Genomic DNA, 12,560 nt, shown 5'->3' on the forward strand with positions numbered 1-12,560 from the left:
CTGGAGGATGAGGGGAAGGATTACTGGGGGAAATCACACCAAAAATCAGAATTTGCAAACTCCTATTTTGCACTCAGGACTGCAATCTCAGTGCATCAGAAAGCAGCATGGCCTTATTTATTTTGCAGCTGCCCCAACTGTTCATTTGTTACCATTTTCAATAAATTGAATCTCTTTTTTTTTGTGGTTAGCAAATCCCCAGTGACAAAATCCACATTTCTGCAAGTGTGCTTGTTAATCTTAAATATTTTACAAATGGTTTTGAGACAGAACTTGAGAAATAACTGCTCTTTAATAATCAAAGCTTGGCTCTGCTTTGATTTCATCAGTATATATGAAAACCTCACATCTTAGTAAGTGGATTTATCTGGGAGTGAAATCTAGAGGAAAACCCTCATTATTTTACTACACTGTGTGTTTGGCCACTTTAGTTACTTCCTATAATATTTTCCCCAAGAAAAACAGTTGCTTTAAACAAGTCCCAAGGGGAAGAAGTTTGAATTTTCACTTTGATTGAATAAACAGTCTTACCAATATCTGGATAGACATCTTCCCCAGCCTGTAGGTGAATTAAGATACTGTTTGTGCTACATAAACCCTCAAATTTAGCTAATAGGAGCCACGGACTGTTGCTGACAGGATTCAGGTGCAGAAGGAATGAGAAAGCCAGTTTTTCTGGCTTGTTTTCCTTCCACTGAGTTGTACTCCCATTCCATTGCCATGTGCAGTAACAAAGAGTCAGATCCCAGTGCTGTTGGCGTCCAATTCATTCAATGCCAGTTTTTTTTTGCAGGCACTATACCCATGAGAAAGAGCTTTGTTGTAAAATATAATGTGGGATATTGGAGTTTAAGTCATGCTTGTTAATTTAATGAATGTTGTAAGGAGATACTTACTTCATGAACCTGAAGATTTCAGTAACTCATTGATATCCACTTCAATGGCTTTGCTGCTCTGTGTAGTAGATTTATCTCCTCGTAGTACACACTTCATTAGTGGATGCTTTTTGACCAAGTTCCTGTGACAAAAAGCCATGTATATTGCTGTCAGTAATTGGGGCAATGTGAGTGCAGTGAGCAGAGGACTGGCGGGGTTAGGGAAGAGCTGGGCTGCCTTTCCTGCTCTGCAATTAACCTGATTGATGACTTTGAGCAAATCATTTTGCCTTGGCCACTCCATGGCTTTACAAATCCGCACAATGAGGACAACAAATGAGTTTCTTTGAGGAAGGTTTTGAGTTTTGATGGTGTAAAAGACATTGTGAAAGAGCTAAACATTTTTATTAGGATCATATTGTTCCCATGTTACATATGAAAAAATATTATTCCTCATTTACAGTTGCACAGGTTTTAGGTAATTATGGCTTTGCATAAATATGTAACAGTTTGCTAATTCTTTCTGTGAATATTTCAATGCTAATACCCTGATCCTGTGCTGTGGTGTGGATCCTATTTTTTGCTCTGGAAGAAACCAACTTTTTAACTCTTCTGTTTTAATGCCCATATGTGATGTGGATAATTTATTTGTCCATCACTGAAACATCCTCAGCTTACACTAATCATCACATTCCCACTGGCTCCAGGTGCAGTTGGATTGAGCTCAGGGCTGCTCAGGAAATAATGAGTATTTATAATAATAATGAATAACAGGGTATTTTAAATTCCTTAAATGAACAGACTTGCTGGTAGTGCTATCCCTGACGTGGAACAGAAGTATCCAAGGCTGAACACAGTGAGGCACAGGGCTGGTTCCTCAGGTGTTGAAGTACTCAGGTGTTGGTGATGCTCTCAGTGTTTCCCACTGCTCATGGTGAGAGCTGGCACTGCCACAGTGGCACTGCAATGCCTGCTCTGCAGTGGGTGGAGATGTAAGCAGCAACTCACCAAAATGCATGGTTTTCATCAGGAAAACCATCAGGTTTTCATCAGTTTAGCTGTCAGGTGGTCAAGAACTGCACCTATTTCAGAGTCGTGCACAAATCAAGCATAGACAAAGGTAGTGCTGATTGTGCTCACAAAAAAAGACACCCAACCAAAAATTAATCCCATCAAAACAAGGCAGCAACGCTGGGAGGAGCTGATTGAACTGTACCTTGCTTTTTTGGCAGCCAAACCCCGCTCCAATCCCTCTTTCTCTGCCCTTTGCTGCTGCTGCTGCCTTTGTTGTATGAATGACTGACTTTCCTTTTGTCTGGCAGGGAGCTGAGCGACAGGACCACGTACAGATACCAGGTGGTCATTGTGTCTGGGATGGAGGAGAGCGAGCCTTCCCCCGCCCTGGTTTATGTCTCTGGGAGTGGATACTGCGGAGACGGGATTATCCAAATGTAAGTCTGGAGCGAGCAAACAGATAAATCTGGGCACATCTCCTCAGCCGGAATCTCAGGCTAGGAAGGAATTGATGACCTCTGGTATCTCCTTAGGTTAGGCTGGCTCTCATCTGTAGATAATGACTCACGTGCTTGATGATTACCGGGATGATGACATTTAATTGTAACATAGGCTCTTCTCTCCTGGCACCAGGAGATACAGACAGAGATACAGATAATGGAGTCCAGACAGCAGGATCGATAGGCAAGGACGCTCTGTGCTGTTTATGCTGTTTGCCCATGTATCAGTATCTTTATACATGGATGTGACATTTCCTGCACAGACCTGCTGCTGGAAAAATTCACACAGCCTTCGCTGCTGTCCTTAGCCGTGCTGTCCCATGTGTGTGGCAGCTGGGTAAAACCTTGCCATGTGCTGGGGCCAAGTTCCTGGTGCAACCCCTTGTTTGACTGACCACCAGAGCTGGGATTCATTTGGAAGTGATAGGTTTGGCCTCTGAGGGAGAGTGCTGGGAATTGCATGTTCTCAGTCAGCTCCCCTCTCTCACCAGTCCCCAGGCCACTGAAAATGTAAAACAATCCTTCACAACTGTGTTAGAGTTTATTCCTTTACTTTGTTGGCCCTTAAGGCTGCTGCTTCAAAGCTTCCTGGCATTAGGTCATTTAATTATTTAAACTATGGAAGTAACAACAAGCAAGTGCTTAATCCAGACAGTATTATTTGCTTGAAATAATGCTGATCAGCAATCACACAGCACAACTCTGTCAGATGATATACCTGGCAGCAAATATTTGCAGGAAGAGGCCCAACAGGCAAAGAAAGCAAAGCAAACAATCAAACAACATATGAATCCAGGGCAATCCTGGAAAGAGAGGTGGAGAAAGACAGATTAATTTTGCTTTACATAATTTTTCTGCTACTGTTATGTTTGCACATTCCTCAAACATCACTTGTGGCTTTGCAGCAAGTGTCAAACAATAGCTGAGCTGCCTCAGGAGTGAGCAGGAACCAGACTGTGTCACAGCTTGGTTGGTTGAGGCCCCACTTGCAGCTGTGGCAGCCCCTTTCTCATCTGGTTCTGACTCTTCTCCCCACACGCTGCCGCAGCCGTGCGGGCTGGCACGGGGCAGGACTCCGTCCCCAGCACCCCTTGCTCCCTGTTGACTGCTCTCCTCCAAGTGCTGCCACCTGGAATAGCCACGCTCCAGGCTTTTATGCCTTGTTATTCCCACGCTGGGGTCACAGTCTGGCCCTTCCAGATTTAATACAAAGAGTTTCAGGGATTCCTGTTCTCTTTTTCCCCACCTGCTGAGCTACAGCCACACCAGCTACGAAGGAAGTTGCTCATATCCTCATCAGAGGACAGCAAGTGGTATCCACATGTGCAGGAGGGAACTGGCCAGGCGAGCCTGTGAAGCAGGAATGATGAAAGTCCTCCCTTAAGGAGGAAGGGAGAGGTATTTTAGGGGTGGGCACACAAAGACGCTGTACCAGATCTTAGAGCTTTGGGGTTCTTGAGAGGGGTTGCATCAGGTTGATGCTACTTTGCCAGCTGACTGCTTTTTGCCTGCAGAGAACTGGGGGAAGAATGTGATGACATGAACAAGATAAACGGCGATGGCTGTTCCCTGTTCTGCCTGCAGGAGTTGTCCTTTAATTGCATCGGTAAGTCTGGCTCAGAGCCCTTCAACCCACAGTGGGCAACAACTCAGTGCAGAGTAAGGGAAAAACCAGCAGTACTTTCAGCATTTCCAGCTGAAGAGTTGTCATGGGAGAGAGAAAAAAGGTGGAATTTGTAGGTTTGAAAGGTGAACATATCTTCCCAGCTTCTGGTCATTTTGATGGGAAATTGGTTCTGCTGGCTTTGAAACAGCCCAGGACTTAGGGCTAAGTCAGCCATTGTGGGACTGATCCAAAGCCCATTGAAGTCAGTGGGTGGTTTTCCACTGGCTTCAATAGGCTTTAGATCTGACTACGTGAGAAGACATGAACTGATTTTTTCTGGTAAACAGGAGGAGGAGTGAAAGGGGAAGGGACTGAGACCAGAAGCAAGTCCAGCTGAGGTCACACCTCCTTTGAGTTGCAAATCAATATCTGAGGATCAAAGGTCTGGCTAATCCCCTTTTTCAGAGGTGAAAACTACTTAATCAGATTTCATTTGCAAGCCTGGTTTGCTCTGATTAGGAAAACCTGTAAGCACAATGGCCGGAAGATGCTCGAGCTATCGGGCTGCAGTTTCGAGCTTTACATATTTATTAAACTCTCTAGGAATGCTGGGGATATAGAAGGGAAATGGAGACCAATTTACACTGCACCTTCTGTGGAGCAGCCCCACGTTATGGGGTTGCTTTTTCCACCCAGGGGTCTGTGAGGTCTGGGAAAGAGCAAAACATGCAGGGCTTCAGGAACCAAAGTTAATGTTTATAAAGGGTCAGCTTTTTCTCAAGACATTTTATGAGATTCCTTATCTGGACTGCCCAAGCAAACACCCTGCCCCATGTAGTAATCCCATGCCTTCAGCTCAGGGCTTCCATCCTCAGCAGATGTTGGCAAGTCTGAAATTTGCCCTTTTATACAATTTGACCATTATCTCTTGTGCCTGGAGAGACATAGAATGGACCTCGCAGGCACCACATTTTCCTTGGGTGGTAAACTGGCATCACAACAGCTGCATTTTTACTTCAGCTTCCCACACTGTGAGTGAGACTTGAGGCCTGATTTGGTGATGTGCTTATTTACATATGAAAATAATTCTATTGAAATCAGGGATATTTATGGTCGAGACTAATTGCGACAATTGGTGGTCTTGAAGTTAAATTTGTGTTTCAAGTAACTTGCTGCCTTAGAGCCTCAAGCACTGCAAGATTTTAGTCATAATATTTTGAAAGTGGGATAAACACTTACGCAAATGTTTTGGGTTCCCCAGACATCAGACGTGGTGTGAGGCCAGTTCCAGCAAGGGTTTGGGCTGGTGCTGGATGGTTGTGTCTGTATCACTCTGCTCCACAGCAGGGCTGAATTCCTTGGTCCAGGTCTGTGCTTTGACCACATCCCAGCATTACATTAGGATGTGACCCACGTTCTCCCCAGTGCCCATCAGTTTTTCAGGAAATCAGGTGATGTGGGCTGGGTGGGAGCTGCAAATGCTCCAGATTAAGTCCATGGACAGGATTAAGAGTGGGGTGTCCCAAGCCTTGGACCACACAGTGGTGTCCCAGGGGTATGCAATACTCTGCTTTATGCTTTTTATATAATTAAATCATGGGATTGGTTATTTGGGGAAAACCTTTAAGATCATGGAGTCCAGTTGTATCATCCACCCACCATCATCCAACCATTCATCACCCATCCAACTCCAGGAGAAGCAACAGGACTTCCTGAGAGTGTGGGACAAAGCTGTCTGACAGCAGTCAGACTAGAAAATGAAGCAAATAAAACATACAGATTTTTCTGCTCCATGACAGAGGAAGTGGGTTTTCAGATTTGCTTGTGTTGGAAAGGAGAGGGGAATTCCAGGGGCAAAAAAGTTGTTTGTTTGTCACGGGCTTTGGAAGGTTGTGGTTTGCACAGATCCTGGATTACAAAACAAATGATATCAAATTCCTTGTGAAATATTGAATATAGGGACTCAGATGAATCAAATTAGCTGAATCAAAGGGAAGGTGCAGAAACAGAGACTTTAAAAATGTTTGGTTGTGTGACTTCACAGTTGTGCTGGTGTGACTGCTGTGGTGGTGATGGGCTCAGTGTTCCTGCAGGGTCTTTGAGGGCAGCCCCACTGCTGTTTTCAGGCAAATTCTGCCTTCAGGTCTCTAGGAGAGGTTCAAAGGAGCTAATATCTGTGAAACACATCCTGTTGGCTCTTCTTGGCTGGACCACCATGAATTATGACCCCAAGAGCTAAGGAGACACTGCCAGTTTGTCTTTCAGACAAATGAACAGTGCTGATTTATATTCTGTTTGGTATATCAAGCATTAAAATCTCACCAGAAAATATAAAGATGTTGGGGAAGTGAGTGGCTGTACATATTACATAATAAATAATAGTAAAAAAAGAGCAGAAATTCAGCATTCTCCACAATCTAACAGTATCACACCTAATTCTCTGCCTTAAGCTGAACAAAAGTCTTCTTTGATATTGGTGGGGTGTTTTCCTGGAAAATACAGAATTCTTGAGTCCCCATTTCAGGAGCACAGAAAAATAAGTGTAATTTATTTCCATGTTTACAAGGCTAACACATGTTATAATCCTGTAGAACAACAAGCAGTTATTTCGGAGAGTGTTATTTTTTCAGTGATGTTCTTGTTGTATTATGTAGCTCTTCAGAGCCCCGGGAATCACTCCCCTTCACCAAAGAATTCAGAGAGCCTCAAACACATGTTCAGAGGCTTTGTTGAATCGGGGGCCTCAGGGTTTGATCTTGCAAATGCTTTCTTCCAGGCATGTTTCTGAACTACCACAAGGCATTCTTTAGACTTCAGCAAATCTAACCACAACAGTGAATGCAATGCTTGTCACAAATTGTCTGCAGGATTGGGTCCCACGTGGCTGGAAAGAACTGCTAAACATTTTGTTTGCTAAAGACGGGGCTGAAGGGGCGTCGTGGGCGGGTTCCAGAGGAGGAGGTTTGATGGCAAAGCCCAAGTGGGCTCCTGCCTCCTAAAGCAGAGACCACGCAAGTCACCTCTCTCACTAGGAGAAACATACAACAGAGCCCGCAAGCACCACCAGGCTTCAGATTCAGAGCTGTGAATCACAGAATAATTTAGGTTCAGAGGAGTCTCTGGAGGTCTCTGGTCCAAGGAGGGCCAACTTCAAAGTTAGAGCCAGCTTCAAAGTTGGAGCATGTTGCTCAGGGTCATGTTCAGCTGCATTCTGGATATTTCCAGGGATGGAGACAGCCTGTTTGCAGGTGTCCCTTTGCCTCTCTCACTCCCTTTGCCTTTTAGGATCATGGGGTTTATGGGCTTTTTTAATTGGTCCAACTTTCCTTTGACTAAATGACACAAGGCTCTCAAGACACTTTGCACTAGTGCCTGTAATAAAATTAAACTTCTTTTTGTTTTTTTGTCTTGCTTTTGTTTTTCCTCCTTCTTTCCTCTCTAATCAGATAACAGTGGATCAATCTGCTCTGCCAGGGAGGAGGGGCGCGGGGGAAGGAAGGAGGGAGGCAGGGAAGAAAACTGTGTGGTCTCACTGTCAGGCTGTCCTGGCCTTCTCCAAGCACAAAGCCGAGTAACAGAAAACAGAGAAGATTAATAGCATTTTCTTCCTGCAACATGCTGAAGAGCGACAGTGAGATTAATTAATTAATTAATGGAAGCATCTGGCAGTGCTCCGTGTTTTAAGTTCTGCAGCACTCTCGCCCTTCCCCATCGTGAAATTTATCATCTCTACCTTTCTCCCCCCTCACAGCCGCTTCCTGTAGCGGATTTTGCATATTTTTATCTTTTCCACACAGAATTTGGTCCCACGGGGAAAGTTTCACTTTGCCTTTTGATTAGTAGGAGACAGGTGATTCAAAGGCATGTCCGTGTGACTGATGCACCCCTCTCCTACCTCTGGGCTGCTTTCCTTTCACCTTGCTCCTGATCCCTCCCGGGATAACTGATTTTTGCGGTTACCGCGGATCTCAGCCAAGTTCAACCCGACATGTCCTGTGTAAAACAGACCCCATTTGTAAGAGTTATGGTTCGCAGTGGTGGGAACCTGGGGCTTAGCACTTGATCCGTTCCCAGCGGAGTGCTGAGAAATGGGTGTCTGAGGCACAGCTGAGCACCTTGTCCTTGGCGTGCACTCTCCCACACACCAACCCCGCACACCCAGATATATGTGGGACATTGAAAAAGAGCCCGGCTTTCATTTGCATTCCTTTTGTGGAGTGGGATGTGCATTATGCATTGATTTAGCTCACCAGTGCTGAAGAAAGAGAAGGATATAATAAAAAAGATGCAGAGATCAATAAAAAGGGAGGGAGGGGGAGAGAAAGTAATATGAAAAGAGATGAGTAAAGGCTGATAGACACATTGAAACACAGCTGGGAAGTAGCTCCAGAACTTCTATCTCCCCTTAAGTTTGCCAGGTAATTTATAGGGGCTTCAGTCACATCTCATTGGTGTTATTATTGCTATACTTTATCTCCTTTGCTTATAAGGGACTCTTGGCCAAATCCTTTTTACAGCAAAACAGGGCAGAGCTTCCACTGACTTCCAGATGGGAGTGGTCACCCTGAAGAATGGGAATGTTTCAGGTTAGACACACATCTCAGTGGTGTGTGGAATCAGGGCCTCAGGGATATAAAATACAAAGAAAAGACACAGAGCAGAGGCAAAGAGAAAATAAATATATCTAGCTCTTGAATTTACCACCAATTTCTGGCATGCTTGAAACATTAGTCACCAGTGGTTGTTCAGGGAGAAGTATGATTTTAATTTGACAATGATCCTTAAACACCTTTTCTTTTGCTCCTGCTTGGCCGCAAATGTTTTTCTGCTACCTTACAAATCTGGATCTGTCTTCCTCCTCCTCCTCAGAGGCCTCTCCCTCCAGCTGTGAGCCTTACCTTTGTGAGAGCTCTATCCTTTACCTCTCCCATTATCCATAAATTAAGCATAGCACTTTCCCCTAATCTTATTGTTTGGCGGGCTGCATTGCATTCAGGGAAATGATTAATATTCATGAGCTTGCTATCTCTGTTTGGTGCATAATCCTCTGGGGAAATTGCAGTGTTAAATGAGTGACACAAACCTAATTTTATATGTCTTTTCTTTCCTTTCTTTCTTTTTCCTTTTTTTCCCTTTCTGACAGAGAAGTAATGTGCTTAAAATAAATTGATGGATGACCATCCATATTCATTGTGGGCATGCTTTGAGAGCGCTCCCATCCTCTCCCCCTCCCTTCCTCATACTGCTGCACAGGAACACAGCTTTGGCTGCCCAAACCCTGGCCCCATGCAGCAGCTAGTGGTGGCTTTGCCTTCTTTCACCAGCATTAAATAGGCCTTGGCTGACCCTGCCGAGGGCTTTCAGTAGAACAACAGCATGGGAGAAACAGAGCCACCTTGCAAGAGAATCCCAGCATCTCCCAGGGCATCAATAAGGTGAAAGCATTGACCAAAGAGCTTGGGAAAGAGTGTTGCTGTTGTTAAAGCAGCTGAGGTTCTATAGCAGAATTTCATGGCAAATAGTCATGAATTTACTGGCCAGGGTTATTCAGATGGTATTTGTGTGACTCCTTCAGCTTAAGGCAAATACTTTGAAGCTGACTGTTTCCTGCAGCTCGCAGAAGTGTGGCTGCATGTTCTGAAATGTCTCAGCACTCAATTTGGCAAGTTAGTAATCACAGCATCCTCATAAAGTCTCTTAAAGTGATTTTCAGACTGTCATCATTAATAGTGCAATCCTAGGAAGGCCAGCTGAGCCACAGAGCAGGGAGAACAGACATCTCAGGCAGCAAAATACAAAGGACAGATGCTTTTTTGTGGGGGAGAATGTGGGCTGGAGTGGTATTTGCCTGCATTTTTCCCTAGGCCAGTGACTCCAACCCAGCTCAATCCAGCTTTAGTTTTTAGGACACAGCTACAATGAGAGTCCAGCAGGACTACTCTTCTACTTGTTGCATCCCTCACACTTTACTCTCCGTGGATCTGAGGGGCTTCCACAACTGGTCATACTCCCTTTCTGAGAGCATCTGTGACTCAACAGCAACTGTGCTCAGAGGATGAAGCTGAGCACAAGTCCTTCCTTTGCAGTAACATCCAACCATATGCACAAACAAGCACTTTGTTTTCCCTGAGGATTGGCATCTCTGGGTTTTTACTCTTTTGTTCCTCCTCCCAAACGTGTGCCAGGTGTCTCAAAGGACCATGCTGGCCACCTTTCTCATGGTCAAAATGGTTACTCCCTTGTGTGGCAGAAACCTCAAGACTTCCAGTTGAACAGTTTCCAAGTTAAGCTGATAAATCTGCGTAATATCAAAATCTTCTTGGCACTGTTTTATCCAACTATCCAGGGAGGGAAACAAGGTGAGGTAGGAAGAGAATATATGCGTTAGTGCTCTTACAAAAGTACCTGGTTGCCAGGGTTGGGGGTGGCTGTGTTGGGTTCTATTGGCCATGTCTGGTTGCCAGGGTTGGAGATGGCTGTGTTGGGTCCTGTTGGTCATTCCTGGTTACCAGGGTCAGGGACAGCTGTGTTGGGTCCTGTTGGTCATTCCTGGTTGCCAGGGGCAGTGATGGCTGTGTTGAGTCCTGTTGCTGATTCCTGGTTACCAGGGTTGAGGATGTCTGTGTTGGGTCCTGTTGGTCATTCCTGGTTGATAGGGCTGGAGATGGTTATTGGTCCTGTTGGCCATGCCTGGTTTGCCAGGGTTGGGGATGGCCACTTTGGCAATGATAGCTCAGACAAGGTCTTGCTAACACCACCAGCCATGGGAAATATCCTTTCTCTTAAGTGACAAAGACTCATGTTCTTGGAGGTGAAATATCAAATTTCAGTGCCAGGCTGTGCGAGGGAATTGTAATTGTATCTGTCTGCAGCAGGCAGATCAATTGCATAATTCTGGTGCTCCGACTGCTATATCATAGTGAGGAGCCGAGTCCCACCACACAAAGAAAGCCAGTCACACCCAGGAATGCCTTTCCACAAGCAGCTGAATTACCAGGGAGCCGTGATCCGCAGAGGCATTATCCCTGCCTGCTCTGCTCAGGAGATGCTCAGACATGATTGTCATATTCCACGGAAAAAAGCCTCCTGCGAGGCCCCTGGATGTTCCGCAGTAGATTGCGACACCCACGCTGCCTTCATTCCCAAGGTGTCTGTTTTATTTCATTGAAGGAAGACGTCACCATTTATTGATATGCGGCTTCATTCTGAAAGGTCTGCCCAAGCTCCATGTAATGGTTTTCCTCCTTTCAATCAGAACATCCAGGAAGGAAAGTAACTCTTGAATATTTTACTGTAGCAGGAAATATCTCTGTCTCTGCCTTCTTCAATATTAAAGAAGAGATTACCAGATATCCTGGAAGCAGGCCATATTATTCACTCTCTTCCCACTGAAGCCAAAGATGAAACTCCCATAGAAATAAATGGAGCAGGTTCTGTGGTCACTCAGCCGCTGAGTTCATGTGATCTGCAGTGGAATGATTTCCCTTTTTGTGATAGAAACCTCTGGATACATTTCTCCTCCTCTGTGTGAACATAAACACCAGTGCTGGAGATGCCGATTAAGTGACGTGGTGGTAAAACCCTGCTTCTGCAGAAGCTGCTGACTTTGGTGAGCCTGGGGTTTGGCCTTTGCTGTGTCTGAAAGCCTGCACACCTCTGGACAGACCTTTCAGGGGTTAAAATGCAAATCTTGTTTTGTTCCAAGAATTTGTTACTCCGAGACAATGCTTCTGCGTTTTTGTCCCCCCCTTTCTTTTTTCCTTTTTTTCTTTTCTGGACAAATAGTTATGTGGCATGAGGCTTGTTATAGTTGGAAACATCCCTAAGTAAACAGCTGAGCTTAAAAATACTCTTCTTTTTTTTTTTGTCCAGCCTTTTAAAAAAATGGTAGTTACTGCACAAAAGAAGTCTATGCCGATGCAAATCACCGTGTCCTGGCTGAAAACAGGAAACTGCCCCCAGTGTCTGTCCCCAGCACTTTGACAACCCTGCTTGGACATTCAAAGCCTAATTTGAGGATGTGCCCTGTGCTCTGAATTGGATCTCTTTATCTCTCTTTTTTCTTTATTTCATGAGGTGGAAGGCTGCCTATCACAGACAAGTGTATATCCTGCATGTTGTCTGCTTGCTGGCCTCAGTCAGGCTTCACTCATTTTGCTGTGATTCTCCAGCTTCTCCTCAAACTGATAAAGGTGATGGAGAGTTACTTGCTTATCCAGACCTGCTCTGGTAGGTGCTTCCCAGTGCTCACTAAACCATGTGTGTTATCTCAGGCATCCTTTCATTTCTGAACCCCAGAGAAGGTATCTGTATTTCAGTACAAAAAGCTGCCTCTTGCACTGGACTCAGGCACCTTAGGAAGCAAGGAGAGATGGAGTTTGCATAATTTTCTGGTGCAACACACAAGAGCCCCAAGACTATTCTGGATCTTAAAGCCTGACTTCAGGAGTTAGCAGAGCAGGTCTTGCCAATTTGTTTCCTCAAGTCACGCTTCTCCAGCTTGATGCTGCCACAGACCCTCCTTCAGGGTTTCCCAGATGTCACAGAAATTTTTGCTGAACTGGA

At 45.0% G+C, this 12,560-nt stretch overlaps 1 protein-coding gene across 4 annotated transcripts in view; it reads left to right on the top strand.

Annotated features, from left to right (window-relative positions):
• Positions 1-12,560, top strand: part of PAPPA (pappalysin 1) — a 180,975-nt gene that overhangs the window by 88,644 nt on the left and 79,771 nt on the right. For all 4 annotated transcript variants that reach the window (XM_021551415.4, XM_085594030.1, XM_085594031.1 and 1 more), the window contains exons 8-9: positions 2,198-2,326; positions 3,904-3,995. In XM_021551415.4, coding sequence (XP_021407090.3) covers positions 2,198-2,326; positions 3,904-3,995 — 221 coding nt within the window. The remainder of the gene's footprint in view (positions 1-2,197; positions 2,327-3,903; positions 3,996-12,560) is intronic.

Source organism: Lonchura striata, chromosome 17 (assembly GCF_050655825.1).
Source record: "Lonchura striata isolate lonStrDom1 chromosome 17, ASM5065582v1, whole genome shotgun sequence".
Lineage (NCBI taxonomy): Eukaryota > Metazoa > Chordata > Aves > Passeriformes > Estrildidae > Lonchura > Lonchura striata.